This window comes from Danio aesculapii, chromosome 16, assembly GCF_903798145.1.
Source record: "Danio aesculapii chromosome 16, fDanAes4.1, whole genome shotgun sequence".
Classification (NCBI taxonomy): domain Eukaryota; kingdom Metazoa; phylum Chordata; class Actinopteri; order Cypriniformes; family Danionidae; genus Danio; species Danio aesculapii.
Window position 1 is genome coordinate 24,174,265 of NC_079450.1, and position 27,514 is coordinate 24,201,778.

A 27,514-nucleotide genomic window follows, 5' to 3' on the forward strand; every position below is an offset into this window, starting at 1 on the left:
ATTAAAAAGGCCCAAAATACTAGCTTAACATAAATTAATTGTTTTATGCAGTGACAGGAAGACCTTCCAGCCAATATGCTTCTCCAGTTTATTTTCATTAATACTTTGTATTTGCCCTTTAACAATTATTTGATTTCATAAGGGTCCAACCTGTTGATCCTAATACGAAATATTCACACGTCTGCCCCAAACAGCCTATACAATAAGAGTAATTTCTATCTCTTCTTTACAAATGCAGTGAGCTCATGCACGCTAATCTGCATATTGCCCAACACGTCCTCGTGCTCTGATTACACAGGAACATCATTTCATTCACAAATTAAGGACGTAAATTATTCAGAGCTAATAGATTGAGACAGACGGCGGCAGCCTCTAGGATAACCTAATCACTTACTATAAGAAATTGCTACAAAAATGGAAATCACTTGAACATTTTTACTGTCTGGAAAATCTGTCAGTCTGGATAGCGTGTTTAATGTTAAGCAGGTGGCATGCAAAGTTTTAAGACCCGACCTCTTTACATCTTCAATTTTACCTGTGCATGCATGGAAGTGACTAAAAAACTGGAAAAAACAACGCATTAATTTTCATTGTCCTGTTCTTACACACATGATAAAATCATCTCTTGAGAGAGAGGAGAGCGTTTATAGTGAGATCCCTCCTCCCTCTCGGTCAGCGAAAACAATGCAACATGACTTTAATTGTTTTACCTTCTATCTGTCCGACTGCGCGCTGAGCTGTACACATCCACGTACATATACGGTAAAAACGCATTTTGGATGAACCGAGGAGCCTATATTGTTCATTGTATTAGGTGCAATTGGCAAAAAAAGCGGAATGCGATATGTCGCTTTTAACAAAACGTCCCGACATACAGTTAAATCCGTTCATAAAACAAGCCGGTGAGACGCGAGCGTCAAATAAAAGATGATCAAATCGACTTTTCAGCATTCAGACGCGAGGACTGGGAAATATGCTTTTAAATGTATGCAAGGCGATGACCAAAGCTGCAGCCGGCGGAGAGAGATCTGCATATGGAAATCAGTTTAACTCTGGATCTAGTTTTATTTAACAGTGATACACTAGTTTTTAATTAGACTGTTAGGGTTAGGGTTAGGGTAATGTAAAAGCATATTAGCCCATAACGCATGCGACAATTCAATCGCATTTCTTGAATTTATTTTCAATTTATAGTTGTGTGTCTCTTAATATTATTTACTGCGAAGATTGACAAGCGGACGCACATCCTAAGCTTCTCAATCATTACTGGTTTGCAGTGAGATATTATTTTTATTACAGGTCCAGACCACGCCTCTCCGGGAACTTCTGACCAACCACAGAGCGGTTTGCGTGAACGACACGGTTGCGCGCATGCGCTGTGTTAACGTTACTGTGGCGCGGGAGTGCTTTGACACTGGAAAGAAGGACGCAGAAATTGTCAACAGTGGCTGAACTAAGTGTTGCTGAAGGTATTACAGCCTGAATGACAAAAACGGTTGTATTCGACGAAGAGGAAAGGTTTCGCCTTTCTGCTGATACAACTTACACGCCGATGGCTGACAATTTAGTGCTTTAAATACGAAGCGCTCAAATGCTAACGTTAACTACATCAGTTAAAACCAAGCAGTTTGCTGTCCTCGTCTTCCAGTCAGTCCAGGCAAATGTCTTCAGTTTATGTTTTTATTAAATGGTTGTTTGATTACGTTAGCTACTTTAATTCATGGTTAAATTAGGTTTTACAACATTTTTTCTGTTCAGCTCTCTTCCCAGTGGTCTGTTTGCACATTGTTGACATGGAGAGTGAGTTCTCACAGTCCCTCACTCCACCTGTGTCTCCATCTGCTCTGGATCATTATGGTGAATCTGCTCCCAGTCGGCCTCCTTGCTTCACCTGTGCTTATGAAGCAGGCAGAGAAGACTCAGGACGGCTATCATCAAATGGCTACATCAGCAGAGGAGCCCTGAAGAGGTTCTTAGTTACAGTGTTACAATAATGATGCTTTAATCTGTTTGTCTAATTTTAAAAATATATATTTTCCATGTTTAGGTTGTTGTTGAAGCTTGATCCAGCTCCTGCAGATTTTGAGGGGGACACAGTTGATATTTTTGACATCCCATGGGTGACGGAGACGGCGCTGGTGGAATCTACCAAACTTCTGTTTGGCTTGCTCAGGTAGGAGTGCAGGTGTGTTGGCTCTGGAGGATTGCCACGTTGTCTGCTGAAACAGGAAGTCTGCTAATTTGACAATCTGTCTTTCCTTTCAGACAAAAGGTGTTAAAACTGGAGATGCTGGTGCAGTCCAGCTCGCATGATTTTGGTAAGCATCTGGAGACTGACGTTTTAGGAAAAGTTGTTGCATTCTAATGAAATGAAATAAATATATTTTTAGGTCAAGCAAGCAGTCTTCATTATGAGGCAGAGGAACTGAGGCAGCAGTGTGTGCTTTTCCTCAGCTATATTAAGGTGTTCATTTACAGGTACACATTTAAGAGAGCTCAAAGTTTTTGTTCTCTCAACTTGTGCTATGGCTTGGCAATACTTTCAGAAGTAGATTTTTAACTTCTTCTATTATTGTTTAGGTTTTTGGAGCCCTCACAATCCCTAGATGAAGGTCCTGTTCACCCCTTTAAAGACGCAGAGGCTCAGCTGCCCTCAGTCTTGGTGGAGGAGCTTTTCAGTATCACACTGCTTATTGGACGAATCGGAAATCTGCCAGCTAACGTCCAGAGTGCTTTCACTATTCAGCACCAGGGAAAGGTACAGCAGAACACTTTTTGTGCTCGTTTTCCATTTCAGGTTGGTGTCTAAAAGTGTGCTGGCAAATACAGCTAGCATCAAGTTATTGTTCAACCTTTTGAAAATATTTATAGCTGGGAAGTACTGTAGATTAAAAGGCAATGGCTGTACAATACAAAATAAAGTTAAAATAATAAACATGTTTTTCACTAAATGTTAAACGAAAACAGAGTAAGGTTATGGAAACAGTAAACCATTATGGATTATTATAACAACATTTTTCATGCATATTTTATTTTTGGTCTGATATAATGATATAATACTCACAGAACATAGAGTTTTACTATGATTTACAGAATACACTAGTGTAACTATACTTAATGTACCATAAAATTATTATATACTGTACATATTTGCATATTTGGAGCAAGATTAACTTAATTAATGACATTTAAAAGACTTTAGTATCACACTGCAGACCCAAAATATAAATTATTGTCATTTTGAATTGTACACTTTGGCTGCATTTACACCACAGATTTTGTTTGTCAATTCTGATTGTTTTGACTTGACTATATTCAATTCTTTTTGACAATCCACTTGCATCATCTTTTAAAAGTGACTCATTTCAGTTATTTTACATTCACACTGCATACGCAAAGATTCAATGCTCCCTTCCTGCGTTTAATCTGTTTGCATGGTTTAATTTTTTTCATGTACAGTCAGAATTTTTAGCCCCCATCAATTATTAGCATCCCTGTTTATTTTTTGCCCCCAATTTCTGTTTAACGGAGAGAAGATTTTTTTCAACACATTTCTAAACATAATAGTTTTAATAACTCATTTCTTATAACTGATTTCTTTTATCTTTGCCATGATGACAGTAAATAATATTTGACTAGATATTTTTCAAGACACTTCTATACAGCTTAAAGTGACATTTGAAGGCTTAACTAGGTTAATTAGGTTAACTAGGCAGGTTAAGGTAATTAGGCAAGTTATTGTATAACCATGGTTTGTTCTGTAGACTATAGAGAAAAAATGTAGCTTAAATGGGCTAATAATTTTGACCTTAAAATGTTTTTTAAAAAAATTTAAAACTGCTTTTATTCTAGTTGAAATAAAACTAAAATTTCTCCAGAAGATAAAAAATATCAGCAGACATACTGTGAAAATTTCCTTGCTCTGCTAAACATCATTTGGGAAATATTTAAAAAAGAAAAAAAAAACTAAAAGGGGGACTAATAATTCTGACTTCCACTGTATATACAGTATACTATATGTACATACAGCATCCTTAAGCACTGTGTTATTTCTCTTACTTGACACTGCTGCCAAGCATATTTTTTGTCAGGTTTATTTGTAATAGTTTGACAGAACAGTTCTCATTTGGCCATCTTCTTTTAATCAAGGCTTCTTTGATCAGTAAGTATTTAATGTCAGGTCTATGTGGTGTTAACACAGTTAAATTTAGTTTCACCCATATTTTGATATTTTCACTAAAAGAGGACAATTTGAAATATATTGAATGAAGATTAACTAATAAAATGAATCAACGTTGTCTGCATTTTTGCTATTACACTCTTTGTCTTAATGGATTCATATTCACACTGTTGACGATGGCTTTTAAAAATGAATGCATTTATATTTATGGTGTTGCTTGATTTTTAGATATGCAGCATTCAGTGCTCAGCATAATTGAGTACATTTTGAAAATTAATATTTGTATCCATTTCTCAGTGAATATAGGAAATGTATTTTGGTGCATTTAAACAAAACCGATTTATTAAACGGATATATTTATTGAAATAGTATTTTAGTCACCAAACACATTTAGAAACTGAAAGGTAATACAATTAAATTCAAGCTAAATATTGGCAAAAAAAATTACAACCTGCAAAATTTCAAGTAAATATCTTTTTTTTTCGCTTCTTGATTTTTTTTTTTTTTTTTTTTTTTTTGTATTTAATTGTTTTTTACTAAAACATAAATTTGGGTGTACTAGTTTTTGGACCAGTATTGTAAGTTATTTTGTTAGATAAGCTCCAGATTTGGCTTCAGTACTGACTAATCTAATGTATATGCACAAATATATTATTGTACAGCTTCCTATTAAAAAATCTGAATTTAAAAGAGAGATTTGTGAGGGATTACACATCCTAGTAGCAAATGAAAGTCTCATAAAGAAAAAAACTTACAGTGTCACCCCATTTACAGCTCTTTCCTCCATCCTGGCAACTATTGCATCTGCACCTGGACATCCACTGGTCTGTTCTGGAGATCCTGCACCTGTTGGAGCAAAGGATGATGGGTATGTTGTAACAGCCGCAAAATGGGTTGAGATTGTGCTTAAATCTGGGACTGTCTTACTAATGAGTATTTTGTCCTGGTGATTTCAAAAGGTCAGGTAGTTTACGCGCATCAGTTCGTGAACTTGACAGGAGAGACGCTCACCAACATCAGTCTTTTTGAAGATCAGGTCAACAACCTTTTCTGTGATCTCATTGGCCTGGCCATGAACAAATATAATAAGGTGAGCTTTTAAACAAACATAAAATATGCGGTGGTGTAAAGGTTAGGAGGTAAAACAATCTTTCTTTCTCTTTCTCCAGGTGAGACCAACAGAGACTCTGAACACTCATCACTATCACTGCCTCTGCACAAAAGAATTATGGATTCTGCTCATGCATTTACTGGAGCACAGGAGCAAAAGCATACACACGCAGGTTAGCACACACAAAGTCTCTGCATATTATTTTGTGCGTGCATGCGTGTGTGTTTTGCACAATTCTGTATTCTAACTGTACTTTTCAATCTAGTCTTTTTGGAGCTATATAAATGCCCTGCTGCAGACTGTTCTGAAGGGGACAGCTTCAGGAGATCGTGACCCAGGACTCCCTATGCACTGTAAAGACCCCGAGGGCTTCACCTGGTGGCTGCTCACACACCTGGCCCGGATTGGGATGCACAACCGGAACGGCACTGCTCAACAGGAGGTAAATCAACAGTGACCTGTATCCCATGATGAGATGTATTTTTGAATGTCAAATTGATAACTTTGTGGCTGTTTCAGAAACAACTGGAGGATAACTGGAGCTTTGTGATTGGGCTGCTAAAGTCTATCTGTGATCCAAAGGTGATTAAATTTATTCGGTTAATATGCTTTTTTGTTTTTCCTGGTGTTTGAGTAGCAGTAGATGCATTTTGTCTTCTGAAATGTAAATACTGATATGATCTCATTTCAGAAAGCCGCACAGGAAGAGCAGATACGAGTGGTTGTCCATTGCTGCCTCAGTCTCAGCTTGATGTGGGGTCCAAACGTCAGCGCTGTCACAACATTTTGGGAATATTACAGCAAAAATCTAGTAAGTAATTGCTGCAAGGTCAAATTCAATTTTCAAGTTTAATCATTTATAAAATTCAGCTTTATTCAAGGTTCATGTAAGCTCAGGTCCACAGAAAAATGTTAATGTATACACTTTTATCCAAAGCGACTTACAAATGAGGAAGGCATCAAGTGATTCATCATAAACAGGAAGTTCTCGCATCAAATGCTAGTAATGAAAATCTTCTAATTTTGTTAGAAAAATAAAATGTAGAGTAGGGTGGGGTTAAGAAAACATGTTTCCAAATCACAGTGTTTTAATTTTTTTTACCAGTTTTTATATCTGTGTTATATTATTTTCTGTAAAGCTGCTTCTGGCCTTGACATGTCCACACTAAATGGTTAAGAGAGTGTTTAAGGTATATACAGCATCCTTAATTTATTCTCTTAGGTAAGGCGAAATCTTCACTCAAGTATCATACTTGGAGGGAAAATGTGCTTTAATGCATTATAAAGCTTAAAGCATCACAATCAGTACTTGGTATCGGCTGATCACCATGCCAAAGAATCGGTACTCTGTATCGGCTGCAAAATCCTGATCGGAGCATCCCTAGTTTTTAGTTGATTTTGAACATTACCAGGAATTCTGCAGTCCTCATGGTAATAGGAAAATCACTTCACTAGTGAGAAACGGTGAATGAAAAAGTGCTGGAAAGTGATTTTCAGCCTCTCTGTGATGTTACCTTAAGACAGCACTCACTGAGCAAAGGCTTATGTAGGCATCCTTTGATTTGAATTTTGTACAAATTAGCATCTACATTAACTAACATTACAACTAAAATACATTGTTGTGTGGATAATGGTAATTTTTAGATCTCCTGGGATTTCATACACTAGATCCATGCTGAGTCCGATAGAAGCTTTGAATAACTAACAGACATAAATTATATTCAATATATTGAAGAACATTTGATGTTTACTGTAATGCGTCAATTAGATCATACCTATGCTTCATCAGTGTGCAAGACACTTCAATACTAGTATACATTCTAAAGGTTTCTCTTTCCATGTGCACACAGAACAGCTCTTTCACCGTGCCCTGGTTAGGTGTATCGGGGCTGGGCAGTATCAGCAGGACTCCCCTCTGTCTGTTGCAGCAAGCTAAAAGCTGCTGTAGCCCTGCACCGGTTGGCTCCAGCTCTCACACTCAGCTCTACCGCACAGCCAACTCCTTCCATATCTTCCTACGGATTCTGGCCCTTCACCTGAGCCAGGAACATGCTGGAGGCTCCCCCTGGAGACAGATCAAGGGCAGGTGAGAATGAGCCTTGGGACTCGCACCTATTTTCAAAGTTTAGATCTTGTCGCCTCTGTGTGCCGATCTCAGATCTGTTGACAATCTGGTGGAGCTCCGGCAAGAGGCAGAAGCGGACAAAATCTGGATAATGAATTTTTATGTCTGGACCGTGCTCAGTCGTGCAACAAGCACAAAGGCTAATTAGCTAACGAGCATAACGGTTAATTCACCTTAACGCAGGCGTTCGGGCTTCCAACAATGGCCAGGCGGGGGCTGACTTGGCTGGCTCCAGGACCATCTCCACCTCCCCACACACACAAACAAACGTGCCACACGAGGAGGTGTGGGCTTCGCTGATGCCACTCGGGCTTGGAGCGCGCTCGGTGGGAGGCACGGCGCATGGTGCATTAATGAGATCGGCAGGGAGCACGTTCAAGCTCGTACTCTGGGAATGAGCAGCATCTGCTCGTGGCAGGCACAAAAAAAGCTGTCCGTGATAAACAAACAAACAACCAGACAGACAGGCGAGAAACGCAAACAATATCTCGACAGCCTTCCTTCTATTTCGCTTTGGGTCGGGTCAGTCTTTAAAAGCTTGCGCCACACTTCCATGCTCCCCGTCTATCTGTAGCGGCAACGTGGCTTGACTCCCCGCAGCCTTGCGTGATGTGTTTTTGTCCAAACATTAAACCGATGCTCGGAGGCTTGCTTGAAGTGCCGTGTGTTTGTTATGGAACCTGCAGGGTTCTGTTTGGGCCAAACAGTCAACAGTAGAAAGAAAGGGGAGAGCGGAGGGGGTCAATATTGATTTCTCCTCCTGTGCTGCAGCAAATTGAGCCGCACACGACAGTGCAGCTACCACTGTGTGCCTGAGTGTTTCTGACATTTAACATGGTCTTTTAAAGGCATTTCACTGTGGTGCCCAGAGGATCAAACATCACTCACACAGACACACACATACACACAAACTTGCATACGCTGCTCACAGGCACACAGCTCTCCAGGAAGACTGAACGTGTGGAAGAGGTTAGCGATGAGTTGAGTACTTGGCTCAGAGTGAGAGTGTCACTTAAATTTTTGATCCTGATGGACCCATCTCTTATTTTATTGTTTTTATTTTTATACTGTTGGAAGTATTTGTGTGAGGGGAAATATCATTGGAATGGATTAAATATTGATCAATTGCAAGGGCGTAGGTTTGTACTTGACATTGGTGGGGACGGGTGAATCAAACAACATATATATTTATTAAATATAATTATTCATTTAACTGCTATTAAATTATGTTAATAAATAATCCTCTCTATACAGTTTATTAAGTTTTAAGCCTGTAGCCAAGGGGGGTTCGGGTGGTTTGAAAGACCAAAAGTTGGATGATTATTATTATTATTATTATTATTATTATTTATGAATTTATTGAATGAATTGTTATTTATGAATAATTATACAATTATTCAAATGGCCATTTAATTATTCAAATGGCCAAATTCTGACTGAGGAAAGTTGAATGTGCTGGCCAGTTTGTTATTTGCCTGTAGGCTTCAGTTTTTATTTATTTTATTTCAGTTTCTATTTTAATTTAAACAGATTTCTAAAAAAAAAACTATGTAATGATGGATGATAATGAATTTGTATTTTAAAAATAAGTATCTTTTCATATTCATATATTTTTATTAAACATTTTCATTACTTATATAACTGTAATATAAAACTTATAGTTTAAATGCACATTTGAAAATAACCACGTAAAATAGTATGGTAAGCAATTTGATGGAATGGTTGAAAATATTTTTGGTACATCAAAAAGTGTGGTTATGATAACCATCCGACAAGCTAATCCAGCAAAAATGAGTTCTTAAAATGTCAGTAAAATGCATTATTTATACCTCATAATTAAACAGAAAATAAGGCAAATACTTGCAAAAAAGGTTTAGTTTTTCTGAAAACAAATAAGCACCCCTTTGAATAAGCTGGCCACAGGCCTGATAGTGTAATGTTAAACGAATGTTTATTAACTGATAAAAAGAGAGTTTAATAAAGACTTCTGTTTATTTTAGCCATAGTGTAAATTAAACATGTCTTATATATCAGTATTATGCCTATACACGGGCTGTGTTTCTTCGGACAATTTGTTTCAACTGAAATTGGACATGCTACTCTGAGAAATTAGGAGAACTGACGGCGATCATACACTGTACTTTAGCTGTTTATTCTGCAGTTAGTTTTTTTAGGGCATATTATTCAGACTGCTATAATAATAGACTGTGCGTTAAAGCCGAGGAAAACACAAGCATTAACACCATTATCATGATGGACTCGTTCAGTGGCGAACTTGCATTTAGCCTATGTGACTTAAACTTTCGTTGAAAAAAGCACCTTATGTCCACCTTTTTTTTGTGTGGCCGCCATCCTCGCTTGTGTGTCACCCAACACACCTTATTCCTGCATGGAAAAAAAAAAACAATTCACTGCTTTTGGCGCAATGGCGCTGCTTGTATCTGAAGGCAGCCACAGCCTTTCACATGATAGCAGGGAAAGGCACAGCCAATCAAAATGTCCAAATGCGTTTTGGTGCTGAGAGAACGTCATTTAACCTGCGTGTCTAGGTTAATGTTTACAGCACGTTTTTTAATTTTTTTTAATTATTAAGTGGATTAAATTATTGGTGGGACATTTCTATGGTCGGTGAATATTGGTGGAGACGCGTCACCTCCGTCCACCCTAAATCTATGCCCCTGATCAATTGTGAGTTCTTATAGACAGTAGGACAGTGAATGCATATTGGGTATTGTCAATTATACAATGCTGCACATTTCACAATCGTGAGGTCCTGAAAGTCTAGGGCTGTTTTCTGAAAGAAATGTACAAATAAAAGTTTTTGGATTTTGTTTTACCACTAGATTTTTTTAGGTTGCAATAATGAAGAAGACACGGGCGGCAAGGTGGTGCAGTGGGTAGCGCTGTCACCTCACAGCAAAAAGGTTGTTGGTTCGAGTGTCAGTTTGTATGTTCTTCTTGTGTTTGCGTGGGTTTCCTCTGTGTACTCCAGTTTGCCCCACAAGTCCAAAGATATGCGTTTTAAGGGAATTGGGTAAGCTAAAATGTTCATAGTGTTTGTGTGTATGTCCTGGTCCTCCAGGTTGGGGGTTGAGCATTGGGCTAACGACCCACCTCGTTAAAATGTTACAAAACACCAACATAGTGTGGCTAAATATCAGGATTAATATAAATGGCTCTGGGAGCAAGTAAGTAATAAAGAAGACAGATTGTGAGATACTGGTTTGCATTTATTGAATTCGACATCAATATTTATGCCATGAAATAAAAATGGATTAAAATAGGTTGTTCAGGATTTTTGTATATAGTTTAGAAAAATGTGAACAAAAGTTACGATTTAATGAAATGTTTTAAACATCAAATGACTTTTAAAAAATATACATTTTATGTTGGTGACAGTGGCAGGTTTAGCAAGGCATGAAAAAGTCCAGTATCAAATAAAAATATTTAAATGATCATACAATGCAAAATAGGATAATTGTTACTAGAGCTTCAGAATTTTAGACTCCACACATTTAGATCAAAATGTTTTATAAATTTCAAGAAACTTTCCACATTTGTTAAGATTATGTTTGTCCAGTAATGTTAGAAGGTATATGAACATAAAGAGAGCTAAAATCTTGAAGATAATTGATTTGTTTCAGCAATTTTTATTCACTATTATGACCACGTCTGTCTCGTATGTCCATATAGACTCTACTCAAAGTTCCACCAGAGGCGGTTGACTGAGCTCTCTGACACGGGCCTGCTGCACTTCCTGCTGCTTTTCCTAGTCCTGGCGCAGTGTGCGGAGCTGGAGGACGTGGCCAGCAGAGCGTGCGACTTACTGGCCATGCTGCCCACCAACTCCACGCCCCCGGCCCTGCGCGCGCTGCAGTGGAGGGGCCAGCTGGCTCTTGTGTTGCTGTATTTGGAGAAGGGACTGGATGTTGGCGCGTTGGCAGAGCAGTTGGCCATCTACTTCAGCCAAGCGGCCCGCGAGTTCTACCTGAAGACCACCGAGCCTTCACGCAAGCTAGCTCTCTGGGCACCACTTAGCTCATACCTGGAAGGGGTGAGCGAGGTGTTCGAGACAAGTCCTAATCTTACCCTGTCAGAGGAGAGGCTTCTGAACGAGGGCTTTGGACTCCTGCTGCCCGCCTGCCGCCAGTCCGAGCTCAGCTCCGCTTTGGGCTTCCTGCAGACGGTGCTGGCGCAATTACGGTGAGAGTCCACACACACTTTACTCTTAGACATGGCAGTTCCTCGAACACACAAATACACAGTGATCCCAAAGGCTTATACATATGGCACCCTGGCCCTTGCACAGCTCAAATCTCTCCCCTGCATCCCTCATATGTTGACAATGGCTTGATTGTGCAGTAGTTACAACGCAGCATGGAGATAAGCTTATCCATTGTGCGCAGAGGTCCTTGTGCATCTCTAGGGGCCCGTGGCACTCGGGTCAGACCGTACAGGTGCTGGAAGAGAGCTGTGTTGAGTTTCTGCCCATGGGTCCGGTTCTGGCTGTAGACAGTTGAGTGTGGACTGAACTGAAGGGAGGGACGAGTTCATGGCAGGGACACTGGTGTGCCTTACATGGCTGACTTGGTCAAAGGTGGCTAGGGTGCAATCGAGTAAGGTGTCCAACTTTGTGAGTGTCCATACACACACACACACTCACATACACAGTCCTCCAAGGTAAAGAATCCAATGCTTAAGTGTCCACTCCTCTCATCTTACCCATCTAACTCTGAATCAGTTTAATGCTGCTAATTCCCACAATTGCCAGGCAGGATCTCAGGGTGGGAGGCCACTCATTTGCACATTAATGGGCGATAAAATCAAGTTTTTGCTGAACGGGCTCGCATTGGCACCAAGATCCCGCTGACCCAGTTTAAAGGGACGGGGCGCTCTTCAACGTGTCTTCACAAATTACTCTTAATTTCACCACGGTTCTGTTGTATCGTTTTTATTAATGCGTTTTCACTGACACAATTAACGCAATATTATGTGGTCTGGTAAATTGAACCCTGGCTTCATTATGGCTCTTAGGATGGAGGCAGTGTGTGCAAGCCTTGCGTGAATTAGCCAGCACGCGGATACAGGGCGATGTAAGGCAGACTGTAACTGACGGATGATTCACGCAGATAACACAGGCCAGGCTCTAGTCACGCTCTAATTCTCCTCATCGCATTCCCTGCCACGATCCTCTGTGTGTGTGGGCAGTGAGATCGCAATGGTGACCCCTGCAGCACGGTGGCGCCTTTGCCAAGTGACTAATCGAGTTCTCGCCAATCGATTAATCTGGTTCCTCCCCGCTGCGCTTTCGCCGTGCGCCCCTTCTCCCCTCAGGAGTATGAAGAGCGCAGTGACACTGAGGCCAAGAAGAGAGGTGGTGAGCATTATTACCGTTTCTCTCTGTTTCTGCTCAACACAGCAGGGGCTATTTGTCAAACTCATGTAAGAACACAAACCAGATTTTACTTGGTTTAAAAAAACAAAGTTGCTTTAAAAAGATGCCATAGTGTATTGCGTAAAAAGATTTATTAATGAGTGCAGTGCTTCCCACAGGTTTGAAATGTACTTGCGGTGGTAGCCGGATTGAAACGCATCCTTTACCATAACACAAAAATGTATTCAGCTCAATTCATCTTTATTTCTATAGCACTTTTACAATGTAGATTGTGTCATAATGTTAAAAAATAATATATGGTTATACACCATTTTTTCAGTGGGTTGAAGTTTAAAAAAAAAGCTGTTTAAATAAAAAAAAGAATTCCACCATTTCTTCTATTTTTATGCTATTTAGGAGCAATCTGCACACAGCTGCACTCTCCCCCTTTCTCTCTCTCATGTTCAGGTTGCTTTATTGGCATGACATTTTGCCAACGAATTTTAGATATGTATAAAATATGTAATATATCAACATCATCAAATTAATAACATACAGCAAATGAGAAATAAATTACAGGAAAAATGAGTAAAAAGAGACAATGTCTCTAAAATTGCTGATATTCATTAATAATTAATTAATAATTAGAATAAAAATTAGATCATTTAAATAAGGCAAATGAGTTGATTGATTATTTCTAATGATGTACATATATTTTGCAGACAGTTTAGATTTGTCCTCTCTGAGTACACAGTAAAGTTTTGGAATCATTTAGATTAAAGAATCTATTATTTACTTTTTCTCTCTGTCTCATGGCTGTGCGTGCTATCAGCTGTGAAGCCCAGCATAAAGTGGTTTTTAATAAATAAGTAATACAAAACCGCAACAACTTTAGAAAGCGAAAGCAAAAATTGACTCCCGGACATTTTAGGAGATTTACATAGACCGGCCAGAGGCATTTTTAAGCCTCAAAAATACACATCTCTGTGGGTCTCTGCAGAGCATGTGAGACTGTCTGAGAAAGTGTTGTTGACAGTTCTCCTGCACACACAATGAGTAGTACAAAATGAGTTGGGCGAGAGAAGACTCTCCACTGGTTAATCGAACGATTGTTTGGTTATCTTGGGTGGATACAAAAAAACGAGTCTAAAAAGATGATAATATTGGTAAAAAAAAAAAAAAAAAAAAAAAACAATTTCCATTAAATATACTTGTGGCTGCTATTATATCTGGTGGCTTGCACAAATAAAGCCTATTCAGACCAACGCAATCTGAATTTTCCCGTTTTGCGCCACGTTGTTTAAATAGCAAATACATTTGCGCCACTTTGTGGACTCATGGGTGTTCTGGTCTAGAAAAGAGGTGTGTTAAGGCACATTGTAGGTGCGTTGCTATTTTGAGGAACTAAAATAGACTAGGCAATAGACCAGCTGAAAGCAGGTCTAAAGTCCAGCGTAGAGCGTGTTAGTTGTGCACCTTGCTTACACATTGCTTAAAACACGCAGGATGTACAGCAATACTCAAATATCTTTACAAATGAAAAGGAATTAAAGGATTAAAATATTAGAAAAATTATTACTTTCTACATAAATATAAAAAACACCGCCTCCATCTCGGGGGCTTTTTTTAGTTTATTCACGACAACTTGCTTTTTTATAATGTTATTATTATTAGTAGTGGTATTTATTATATTTATATTTGTTTAATAAAAACAAGCTTACCTGTCCAGTTTACATAGCATGTGTATTTGGATATAACTCAGTTGTTTGACCACACTTCGTTATTATTGTTCATTTATTTGTTTGCTTGAAATTAGAACTGAATTTAGAAATAAATGTTTTGAAACAAATCTTTGCGCTTAACAAATGAAATTATGTAGGCTAATGGATGTCTGTGCTTACAACACGTTTCCTTATCCACGAAAGAGAAAGTGAAAGTAAAGGTCAATTGGAGGAGGCTCATTCTTTATCCTCACGCAGTTGGTCTGCTTAACTGTTTTCTTGCTAGTAAAAAGTTCAGTTTTTCCACTTACAAAGTCTGCCATGTAAATAGCAAATGCACCATGGCGTGACGCAACTGACTCTTAAAGGGAACGTGAGATGAGACTCTGAATGGTTTATTCTCAATACACACCCAAAACTCATTAAGAGAATAAGCACGGCCCTGTTAGACCATGTGCCGTGGCACAGAGCCTTTTTTTCCGTCTTTAAAATAGCAAAAGTAGATTTGGACACGCCCTTAATGCTTTTGCGCCCTGCACTATAGATTTTGCGCCTAGATCGTTAAAATGGAGCCCTATGTGTGGGAAGCACTGGAGTGAAACATATTCAGAGATTTATCTTCTGGCTTTGTGGCATAAATGCAATCTCAATAATTATTTTCCATGTTGAACGGTAATAATCTATATTTCGATATAAGTTGTTAATACTTCCAGATTTAAGAGTACCTCAACAATGACTGAAGCCACAAAAATTAGAGAGTCCACTAAATGCTATAACATATTTTTGGCGATAAATTTTTGGTGGCCGAAAATTCGGTACATCTCTAATATCAACACACTTCAGATTCACGGTATCATCCTCATTCCACTCCTTACAATTTTGAAAGGCATATTAGCTGATACCATAACACATGCGTGGTCATAAATAACTAACATTTCTTAATGTCGCAGTGAAGGACATGCTCCTCCATCAGCGGGGTGTGTGTTGAGTGATAGCAAGATATCACAGCTTACGCTCTATGTCAGATGGCGTGCTCATGATGCTTATCTGTCTGTGTGATTCTGTGTGTCAGTTTACACGAGGGCGCCCGGCATGAACGTGTAAGTCGCTGTGTGTACCTTCCAGAGGTGTGTGTTCAGAATCTGTGCTGCAGTCCGGGGAGAGATTAAACGAGTGTTCAGATGGTACGGGGTGTGTGCGTGTAAGACACCACAGTGAGGGGATTAAGTGGGGTCTCTGACGATGTCTTGAACAATGAGGGTTGATGGGTGTGAAAGGCCCATTCCGCCGCGGTAACGAAGCTAATGAATTCACTCTCTAATCGATTGTCTCAGCTCTCCCTGGATTAGATGCAACCTTGCTGGAAGGCGCGAAGGTGTGTGCATGTGAGCGCGCACGTGACGCTCGCCCCGGCCCTTTCCCTGGCGCTCTCGCTTTCATCGCCGAGAATGATAGGACAGGAGGATCATCTCCAGTCTAAATGAGATTACAGCCCCTTCAGCTGCTTATCTGAGCTAATGCCAGCCGCTGCAGAGCCAGACTCGTGCTCTCAGCCTCCCATTCAGACCCAAACGCACAGCTACTGCATGGCCATGGAGGAGCCGCTTGCGCTTGCCCCACACCAGCACACACCAACTAATCCCTCTGTCCAGAGAGATGAGGAGAATCTGCAGCCAAAGAGAGGGCAGAGGGGGCTGAGATAATGCATACAGGGAGAAAGGCAGCCGTCAAATTGAAGAAAGCAAGAGAGAGAAGCGTGTGAATCTGAAAAGATGACATGTGCGCTCCTGAAACTTTTGTCAATGTGACTGAATTTAGGAAGAAAGGGGTGATTTATTTATTTTTAGGCTCTCATTCTTTTAGTTTCGTGTCTGCCAAAAATGACCAATGACGAAGTGTGACGACACAATGCTGCTACTGAACACGATTTTGCAAGATCAGACTTTGTGATCGAAACATCTGTTTTACATTGTATATTTATTTGATGTATATAATTAATTGCAATTATATAATTTATATAATAATGTTATAATAATATATAGGCAACACGGTGGCTCAGTGGTTAGCACTGTTGCCTCACAGCAAGAATGTTGCTAGTTCGAGTTCCAGCTGGGTCAGTTGGCGTGTCTGTGTGGAGTTTGCATGTTCTCCCCATGTTGGCGTGGGTTTCCTTCAGGTGCTCCGGTTTCCCTCACAGTCCAAAGGCATGCGGCATAAGTGAATTGAATGAGCTAAATTGGCTGTAGTGTATGTGTGTGAATGCGGGAGTATATGGGTTGTGGCTGAAAGGGCATCTGCTGCGTCAAACATATGCTGGATAAGTTGGCAGTTCATTCCGCTGTGGCAATCCCTGATTAATAAAGAGAATAAAAAGCTAAAAAGAAAATGAATGAATGAAAATTGGCTGCAGTGTATTTGTGTAGCTGAGTGTTTATGGATGTTTCCCAGTAGGGTTGCACGGATTACAGTACTATGGTTAGTATCGTGATACTATGGCTCCAAAATACTGGCGGTAAGTTTGCTCTGTTTGCTCAAAATACTGTAGTTTGTAAATGGTAGTATCGTCATTAAGGGTCTATGTAAAATACATAATGTTGCATGTGGAAAAGTCACTAAAATGCTCACACATTTGTGCAATAAACTATTTTATTTTAATAGTCTGTGGAGCCCTTTAAAATTGCAAAACTGTGTAGAATTCTCAGCTTTTTCTGGTAACCTATTGCACGATTTCTGACACTTCAGTTCAAATCTGAATCAGTTCGTTTCTGTTCCTGTCAATATGGTTTAGTAGCTACAACTGCAACAACTGTGAAAAGTGAAATTTTTAATTACATTGGATTCTTACCTAATAAAACAAAAAAAAAAAACAATAGATGCAAACCCCAAAATAGCAACAGGAAACTTTTTTTTTGTAACTAATTTTGTTTGGTATAATTTGTATCTTTATTTTATTGTGTTTTTTGCACATTAAAATTCAAAAAGAACTAATACGTTTTAGGTGAGGTAAAACATATGCTGGATAAGTTGGCGGTTCATTACACTGTGGCGACTCCTGATGAATAAAGGGACTAAGCCGAAGGAAAATGAATGAATAATAATATATATTTTACATAATTATATTATTTATATAATATGAATACACTGCAGTTTAGGTCTTTGAGGTCTGAAATCTTATTTTATAGAAATACTTTCAAAAATGTATTTTTAAGAATAACAGTAAATTAAAACAATAATTAAACATAAAAAAAAAAATATATATATATATATATATATATAAAATGAACAATCATATTTAGAATATTTATGTCATATGATATATATTATAGAAATACTCTTCAAAAATAGAGATAAATAAATGCTGCCGTTACAAATATTCATCAAAGAATCCAAAAAAATTGTTTCCAAAATGTTTCCACCTAGTTTCTTAAATGCTAAATCAGGGTATCAGTATTATTTTTAAAGGAATACATGGCACTGAAGACTAAGTAATGGCTGATATAAATTCTAGAAACAAAAGTGCAAAAAAATAAGAAATTGAAACAATAATACCATTTGACAGTATTATATATTTTTTACTGATTAAATGCAGTCTTGATTAGTACATGAACCTTCTTTTAAAATATTTTTTAAATCATATTTATATTTAAATATATATATTTTTTTATTGCATTGCAGGTCATTACATTTATGTATTTAGACCCTTTCAAAATATTATAAATATTTATTTAAGGTATCCAGTACATAACCTTCTCCTTTTAGTTTCTTTCAGAGAGATTAGTTCATAAGCATGATAGCTGAGAAACTGAATCTTAATGTGTGTGTCTGGCATTAATGTGTTTCTCTGTCTGTTTCTTTAGGAGAGTTCACCAGCGCTGTGGCCAGCCGTCTCACTCTGTAGACTCTCCCAGCTGGGCTCCTCTCCCCAGCGTGGCTAAAGAGCGCCACCAAGCGGTAGCAGCAGCACTCTGGTCCCACTTCTTCCCCTTCCTGTGCAGCATGAGGCTTTCCCAGACCCCCCCGCCACAGCTCGCGGACGCCGCAGCAGGTCAGGGAAACAGAGAAAATGAACTCTTGTTCTCTCAGGGGCTCTCTTTGCATGGCTGACTTTTCTCTTTGAGTTCTGCCTCAAAAGAGCTGAATAGAAGGGAATTGTCTTCATGTGCAGTTGTTCTGATGCACACATACAGAATAACTCATCGGTTTGTTTTTTGAGGGTAGTTTGATTTTGGCAAGTGAATATTATGACCTGCTTACTTTCTTGTTCTTGAAGTACAGTTCTTTTCAATGGGAGAAATTCAATTCAGTTTTATTTGAATAGCGCGCTTCACAATAATTATTAGTAGCTGCTTAATTATAAGAAGCTTTACAAAAGGTCCATGCTATTACAGTAAAGATTTTGTAAAGTTAAGGTGTTGCGTATATTGGTGGACACTATATATACAGTTAACCTGCAGTTATACAATATTCAGTGTCCTTTTCAAAAAGGTTATGTCTATGTGTGTAATACATTATCAATTAAGTGTACAGTGCTCAGCATAATTGAGTACACCCTATTTTGAAAATAATTATTTTTATACACATCTCAGTGAATATAGGCAATGTATTTTGGTGCATTTTAACAAATTTAGATTTATTAAACAGATATATTTATTAAAATAAAATTTTATTCACCCAACATGTTTAGAAATTGAAAAATAATACAATAAAATTCAAGCAAAATGGTGGAAAAAAATTACAACCTACAAAATTAACATTTTCCATTTTTTGCTTCTCTTGATTTTTTATTTTTTTTCTTTGTATTAAATATTTTTCTATAACATAAATTTTGATGTACTAGTTTTTTGACAGTTATCATAATCTATTTAGTTAGATAATGTAATAATCTAATGTATATGCACATGTACGATATTGTATAGCTTCCTATTAAAAATCTGAATTTAAAAGATAGATTTGTGAGGGTTGCACTTATATATGCTGAGCACTGTATTTGTGTATTGCTTAAGATTGTGTTGTCCTTGAAGTCTGTGCAGGGTTGGCATCATCGCTTCAAGAGAAATGTGGGACTGAATGTTAAATCTAACAGTATTTTATGCTATTAGGCTTCACGCTGTTGGCATTAGACATGCCTGGCTCTGCCCCTCAAAACCTACAGCCCCACCCCATCCAGTCCATTATGCAGAGCTTTGGCTGGGATGAGATGCTCCACCCCCTGCTGGTAACCCACTATCTCAATCACCTGCTGCAAAATGGGTCAGTGTCTTTTTTTTCCACTTGCTCGTTCATGCATTGCGTAGTTGGATTGACTCATCTTGTGTCTCACAGAGAATTGGTCAGTTGGGTTAGTTCTGGACCAGGCTCAGGTTCAGCCCAAGCTTTGTGTGTGCGTGCCTGGATCCGCTGTGTCCTACAACAGTACCTCCATAAAAGCCCAGATGCTCCAGACACAAGAGCAGGTACAAAGATCTCATCAGGTCATAGCAGGCCTTGATGGCATGCAGTTTATGGTATAACTCCTAGAATAAGTTCAATTTATAGGTCAAATTTAGGTCAAAACAACCAGATATATAAATAATTTGAACAGTGAATCTGTGGCGATCCTGTATTTTACAAAGTACTACTAATTGACAACTAGTAGCTTCATTTACAACATCCACAGGCAATTCTTTTGGCCAAACAAGACCAAATCCTCTCTACTTGGATTGGAAAATGCTGAATTGTCAAAAAATGCTTGCTTGATCTATTTATACTTCCTTCACAATGGTTAATTAACCTAATTGAATTAAGTTAGTTGACTTAATTTCCAGCTATGTTATTCTTACTAACTTCAGGTTTGTCAGTTGCTTTGTTGTTTATGACAAATTATGACTCACGCAAGTAAATGAGTTTTTCCATTTTTGTGTGGATTATCCTTTACCCGAAGTTGCTCACAAATGATGCCGAATCAGTATTCTTCAAATGATTTGGGTGTGTCAGAGTAAGCAGCTGTGGTATTGTGTGTTCAGGCAGAAATCTGGATGAACAGTTGGCCGAGTTAACCAGACAGGTCTTCCGGCTTCCAGAAGTGGAGTTTGTGCTGCAGAGAGCTGGCCTGCAGTCTGCTGCTGTCAAAGACCCCAAAGCTGCGATGGCAGTGTTCCTGAAGGTACACAGTCTCAAACCACAGGGTCTAATATATAAGCCTTGCTGTTTTTCACCACGTAAACACCATGTTTGTTGTTAATCAGGCAGTGGGCCGATCCTACTGTGAACTCCAGCTCCTTTCTGAGCGTTCTTCAGCTGTGTCTCGAGCATTGGAGTATGTAGGAGACATCCTCAAATACATCAAGCCTTACCTGCAGAACAAGAGCCGGGAGGGCCTACACCTGGCATACTGGACCGTAGGTCAGTGTGTTTTGACATGATGTCATTTTTTACTTTTAAATGCACATTAAAACAGAAATACTAAGGTTGTCCTTTTTGAAAGAAGGTCAGTTTACATGGCAGCCATATTTCCAATGCCTCCATGACCATGTCCTCTCTACATGAGTGAAAATGCTAAATATCTCAACAAATTGAGAGTCTTTGAAAATTGAGAGTGTAAAGTCAATGTCCCTCTAAAAACAAACTATGCCTAAAGCAAAACTCTTGGATGTATTTATAAAAGTCTATTTTGACTGTGAAACTGACATACTTTGGGAAAAGTGTTTAGTTGATCCCGGTAGCCATTTATTGTCACAGTTATGCCAGGTGACTTATCTGTTGGCTGAGCATTTAAGAGCATGACGCAAATCTCCCAAATATCAAGTAGAATTCAACCTATCAGGCGTGTGTTTTCCAAACAGCAACGTAACTTGCGACTGAACTACCATAGTAGGATGCATCGTTTGGGAAAAGAACAATGTAGTGACAAATGTTTCCCAAAACCATACTCTGTCGCAGATCCATCACTTGAACCACGTTAGTTATAGCGTAAAACGTCCATAATGGTGCTCTAAATCGGGTGGTGTAATACCTTTTTAAAAGAAAAACCACATAATATTTTGTGCAAATTATATTGTTTTACACACACACACATTTAAAAAAAATCTAATTAGTTTTGGTAAAAACATGCACTCATTTTCCATATTAATTAAAATATATGTAAACAACACATACAGGGTCTATCTTCTCTTTACAAATATATTGACAATATATTCTATTCTTAAACATAAAATCACTTACAAAAAGCTAACACGTATTCTAATCTCATATATAAATCGTTAATGGTTGTAAATTACAGTAGGCTATTTATCAAGAAATGAAAAAAATCCTACTTAATAATAATAATAATAATAATAAAAAATTATTATTATTAAGTAGGATATTGTTTATTTATTTTTATTTTTTGAAAGTCTGACACATTCTTTGAAACTTTGACACATTCAAACCACTGCAGAAATATTCTAACCAACAAGCCCGTGTCAAATACAGTACAGATAAATTTCTTAATAAATAACCTAATATAAATTAAAACTATTAATGTATGCTATATATTTTTGTTTTCACAAGCTTTGGACATAATGTAAATTCCGCTTTTAAATAGTAAGTCACCTAAAGCTTTCGTAATGAGCCACGGCTGTGATTCTAAAGTGCACTATGAAGGGAACGCAATTGTCAGTATGAAGATCGATAAAACTGAACTGTAAAAATACTTTGAAAGCAAATTACACCTAAGAGTGATGACTTTAATGTTTTTTTTTTAAATCTAAGTTCCTAATGAATAGTGTATGGGGGGATAACTGGGAATAGAACACAGCGAGGAAATACGCTTCTAACTACAGCTCTAGAGGTGTAGTTGCAAGCGTAAATGTTTGCAACGCTGTTTGCCAATGTTCGTTGGAACGATGGATTTGGGAAACACCAAATCAACGAACTATGTTTGTAACAACGGAACTTGTGACCTTAGTTGGCTAACAATGGTTTTCGGAAACACACCCCAGATTAAGACTTCTAAACTTCTGAAGCATTTATCATTTTTTCAGAAACATGCATCCTAGGAGACAGCCGTATTGCGCTTTTTTTTTAAATACTCAATAATACTTATTATTTGGTACATCTCAAATCTGTGGTGGCGAACTTCATGTTTACTATAAACTTGTGACTGTACGTTTTTCAGGCTGTTTGGTCAAGCACTGGAGCCACCTGTTGGCCACCTCTAAAGCCCAGCAGCTGCTCTTCCGCATTGTAGATGTGCTATTACTGCCCCACGCTCTCCTCCAACAGGACACTGCAGCACACACTCAAATGCTGTCAGCCCTCAAAGACAGTCTGCCTATGTTCCTGCAGGTTAACACGCCTCCAAATCCAATACTCACTTTATACTCAATCTTTCTGGAAATCCTGAGGTCATTGTTAATTGTGATCTTAACTGAGATTGTGTTGGCATCTCTAGGGTTTGTCTGTGGCTGTAAGCGTGTCCCATTCTCAGGGGGCGTACCTGAAGCAGCAACAGCACAGTGTCATTTCACAGTACCTGAGCCGCTTCCTCCCAGCCACGCCCTCTACTGGAGCAGTGGTCAATCATCCTGTCCTGCTGGCGGCCTGTGAAACAACACCCAGTCCACAGGGTGAAAGACTCAGGAGGAGCATTCTGCATGTGCTGAGGTGCAAGTCTGTCCTCTTCTTTTTGAGCACGGTTTCATATTTACATCTAAATAAAAAACATGCAGACAACAATGCAGATTTGCACATAACCTTGAGAAAAAGATGTCCAGATTTTCAACAATAGTTTCTGTTTCTGCAGAGAGAAATTCCTCCAGTTTAAAGGTCTCGCTCCTCCTCCTCGACTTGCTGGTGTTCTCTGTTTTCTGTTGGAGCTCCTGAAGAGGAACAATGACAGAGATCCTACCCTGCTCACAATACCCCTTCCTTCAGTGCTGCGCTGTCTGATGCTGGTGAATGAACCACAAGGTAGGCAGGGGACATGCCAGATGAAAGTCCATTCACATGATGTTTTTGTAAAGTGTGTTAAAGTTATTGTTTCTAAATGTAGCACTCATACTCTGAAAAAAGGCTCTGGAAGTGATTCTAATACTATAATTCCTACTGTGAAATGTTATTGGTAGATGTTATCTTTTTGGAATCATTAGATTTTAAGAAATTCTTATCAAGACTGCATTTCCTCAAAAATATGTTAATTCCGTTCTCAAGAAATCTTTACATTAACAAGGAAAATAGTTATGTTGCTCAATAGTATGTGTACTTTGTGTAGAATTGCATTCAAAACAGAAAGCTGGGGTCCATTCTTCGGACCTCGCTTAAATGATCTAAGATGATTTGACAGAGCCTGGATTATTTAATCTTGATAACTGCTCTCTGGCTAATTTGGTTCTTTAAACAAGTTCGTGAATCAGATTAAAATGTCTGGATGAACTGATCTGAGATCGCTGCGTGTGTTGTGTAGGACCGGTCTATCGATCCTCGAAATCACAATCAGCAATGCAACGATTGGCCATGACATACATTTCATAATAAAAGATTTGTTAAATATGATGCACAATAACTTTCCACCTTTGTTGTGGGCTACAGGTTTTACATATTAATGTGTCAGGAGTATTAAGAAATTTATTTAGTGTCACATTTAGAGCATTAATTTTCTTTATTATAGTAGACTAGGCCATAAGGACTGTTTTACTTAACGGGCTACATGCACAAAGACTTTTAATTTTCACCCAGGCAGCCCAAGGGCTCCCAGTCAGCTGTCTTTCCATTAATGATCTGATTTCTTTAAAAATAAGCGATCTTCACTGCCTGTTAGATATACGACATGAAGTGGGTCTCAGATCGGACAAGAAGCACTCCATTAAAGTCCATTTCCCCCCACTATGTCTTTAAAATATGACAGTTTATTTTACAGTATTTTCAATGGATTTTTTGCTCTAGCCTGCTGACGTCGCTAGTGGTTACAATGGTCTTTTATATAATTTTACGCTTGAAAAAATTAATGAACGCTTAAGTCTATTTAACTGAATGTTTTGTAATTACATTACAACATCGATGCTGTAAAAATAACCTTGTGAAAATGAAAATAGTCACATTAACCTTTCACTGGAAGTTCATCATCGGCTTTAAAACTCTAGCTGTGCATACAGCCCATTTTGCTTCAAAAAAAGCATTTTGATAGGTGTCTGCAACTTTTGCGAAACATCAAATTACCGTCATATTAGCTGTCAAAACATGTGCATGACTGCATATATTATTATTCCTTTAAATGGAAAAAAAAAAACAGTTGAATATTGTGCATGTCTCTTATCATACACAAATTGTACTAAAGCTGGTACCTTACAAACAAACGTGTACCATTTTATCTAAAGTTCATATATTAGTATATAACAACTACTGTAAGAAAATATCAGAATTTGGTACATACTTTCAGTATTACCTTTGCTTGAAATGACTCGATCCAATCCTGTTTATATGAAATAAGCTGCTGCTTCTGGGCAGGTTTGAGCTACTAGAACTGTTGCTATGACAACAACTCTGGGATGAGTTTTGAACAGCAAAACAATCCTGGATCGTGTCAAATCGTCAATTACCAAATCCAGCTAATTGAGAAATCCACTTACGAAGAACGGACCCCCTGTGAATTTAATTTTATTTATTTATTTATTTATTTTTTGAGCAATTTAATGAAAAAAAAAAAAATCTGCAGACCCTAACTTTCTGAATGGTAATATAGTAACAATATGGACTGATGGAGTAATATTTAAAATGTTTTAGGTGTTGTGGGCGAAAATAAAAATATAAACCAAAAAAGTTACTTTCTTCATTCATATGGTTTGAATTAAAAACAAACTAAATATTAAATAGCTTTTTGTGCACTGGAAATATTTCAGCTGGAAGTTAGACCCATGAAGACCTGTAGTTTGCACAAACCAACCTTTTTAACCAAAATTCTAAAAATACAAGAAGTGAGGCATTGCTAAAACACTAGTTACAGAAATCACAGTTCATAAATGCTTAATAACTAGTAGTTAAATTGAATTATATTTTGGTGTTTTTAATGAAATGCCTGTTGTTTTTCTTCAGTAAAAAGGCTAAGCTCGGAGGTTACACAGCTCATTGTGGAGAGGTGCACGGCTGCGGTCGGAGAACAGCCATGTGAACACACTACTACACTTCTACGGTAATGAACCCACACTACTCTGAGCAGCTTTAGAGCCTGTACACTCATTCAAACTTACCTGCTTATTCCCTTTCCCAGGGCCTTTGTGGATGAGAATGAAGGCGTATACGACCAGCAAGTGTATAATGTTCTAGAAGTTGTAGCCGTCCTTCACCCCTTCACAGTGGCGGCTCTTATTCCCTTTCTGACACTGAGCCTGAGAAAGACAGAGTGCAAGAGAGGTCTGGGAAAGAATACCTCACTCAGGTACGGCAACAGTAAACCTAGATGTCAGCTGAGGACTGAGAAGAAACAGTGCTAAAACCAGTGCTATCCATTAGCATTCCCATTTGCTTTTTACTATGCATATATTTCTACTCAAAAATTCTTCTTTTTTAGGAATGGCTATAGGAGGTTGCTGGCCTTGCTTGGAGACAGTGGGCAGGCTGAGATGATTAGTTTAGAAGAAGACTGACTTCAGTGCCTGCATCAACTCTCAATCCTCTGATGTAAACCATGTACATGATGTAGACTTGATTTGTGCTACGGAATTGTGAATAAACTTTGTTTGAATACCCTTGTGTTCTGTGCCTCGCTATTAGACATCTGTCTTGGTAACACAGGGCCTTAGTTAGGATGCTGGTCAGTCGCTGCTAGGGCTGGGTAATGAAATGCATCAAATGTTTCACGTATGTTGTTCTGGCATAGAAACATACTGTCTCTTTCTGAAAATACATAGATGCAGGGTTTGAGACTATTCACTGCTTTTGAAAATGAGCAACATTTGTAGGGACTCTAATAAAGGGTCCAAAAAATTAACTTTGGTTAACCCAGTGTCTAACTACAACGTTTACATGGACATCAGTAATCTAATGATTTGCCTTAATCTGAATAGGACAATAATATGATTGTGTTTACATGAGTTGCTTTTCATGATCATGATTTACATGTTATAGCACATAATTCGATTAACGTGATTGCGTCACCACGCTATCCACGTTTCCTCCAGAGTTTCATGTAATTTCGGGTGTTTCATTTTTAATTTGTTGACTTTAACTGCAGTTTGGCACTTTCACTTTCATTCAGGAACATTTCATTCATGCCCCCGTGACAAATAAGACATTGGATGGGAGTATGAACTGCTGGAAGAGTGTTGTTTTAATGGAATTTGATACCGCATGATGGATGGGAAAAAACCTGCATTTCACAATGCATGTGTCTAGCCCTTTACTGACTCAGTAGGTGCAGTGAATAGTGTCAAACAGCTGTGTGTGTGTGTGTAATTTATTGTCTCACAATGCAGAGAAAATCCTTCACGATGGTAATAGTTTGATTGAGGTGTTTACATGTCTGTACTGCACCTCAATAATGTGACTAAAATCGGCATACTCCCCATGTCTTAATTCGATTTCTGTTTAATTTGATTATGACCTTAATCAGATTAAATTGACAGACAAAAATTGCTGTTTACATGGTAGACTCTTAATCAGAGTATTGTCTTAATAGTATTAAAATTAGACTATTGGTGTCCATGTAAACGTATCCATTGTCAGCTATTAGTCCCGGATTAGTGAGCCATACACCTTTTTCCTGAATTAGTTTACAGATGGCTACTGTAAATTCAGCAAGTAACGTTCTTAAGAGCTATGCATTTTCACCTCAAGACACTGGCAGGTTGTTAATGAATGGCTTGTTTTAATGCTGAACATTTACTGTACATTTAATAAGCAATACCACACAAGGAAGTGTGCTGTTTTGTTTAATATGATGAAACTAACTTTAAAATTACAATTTAAATATAGCCTAGATTTAGACAAAAAAGTGTCTTTGCTCTATTTAGCAAATAATTGTTCCAAGACAATCCACAATAAAACGTGTTCG

General features: G+C 38.3%; 1 protein-coding gene across 1 annotated transcript; it reads left to right on the forward strand.

Moving 5' to 3' along the window:
• The first annotated feature begins 1,401 nt into the window (after positions 1-1,401).
• Positions 1,402-26,208, forward strand: mms22l (MMS22-like, DNA repair protein). The gene is made up of 25 exons (XM_056475126.1): positions 1,402-1,469; positions 1,759-1,969; positions 2,048-2,173; positions 2,266-2,318; positions 2,391-2,478; positions 2,581-2,758; positions 4,955-5,048; positions 5,140-5,270; positions 5,350-5,463; positions 5,557-5,733; positions 5,811-5,873; positions 5,983-6,102; positions 7,142-7,377; positions 11,110-11,619; positions 18,369-18,556; positions 19,611-19,761; positions 19,834-19,964; positions 20,514-20,653; positions 20,736-20,892; positions 22,646-22,815; positions 22,922-23,133; positions 23,273-23,439; positions 25,558-25,654; positions 25,733-25,900; positions 26,033-26,208. The coding sequence occupies exons 2-25, from the start codon at positions 1,794-1,796 to the stop codon at positions 26,106-26,108; spliced, it is 3,723 nt and encodes a 1,240-aa protein (XP_056331101.1). The 5' UTR covers positions 1,402-1,469; positions 1,759-1,793; the 3' UTR covers positions 26,109-26,208.
• Positions 26,209-27,514: the final 1,306 nt, after the last annotated feature.

Excerpts from the sequence above, each read along its gene's own strand:
- mms22l (XM_056475126.1), top strand. The coding sequence starts at position 1,794 with ATGGAGAGTGAGTTCTCACAGTCCCTCACTCCACCTGTGTCTCCATCT. Across the intron at positions 2,479-2,580 it reads ATTAAGGTGTTCATTTACAG|GTTTTTGGAGCCCTCACAAT; the intron begins GTACACATTTAA and ends ATTATTGTTTAG. Across the intron at positions 22,816-22,921 it reads GTCTGCCTATGTTCCTGCAG|GGTTTGTCTGTGGCTGTAAG; the intron begins GTTAACACGCCT and ends TGGCATCTCTAG.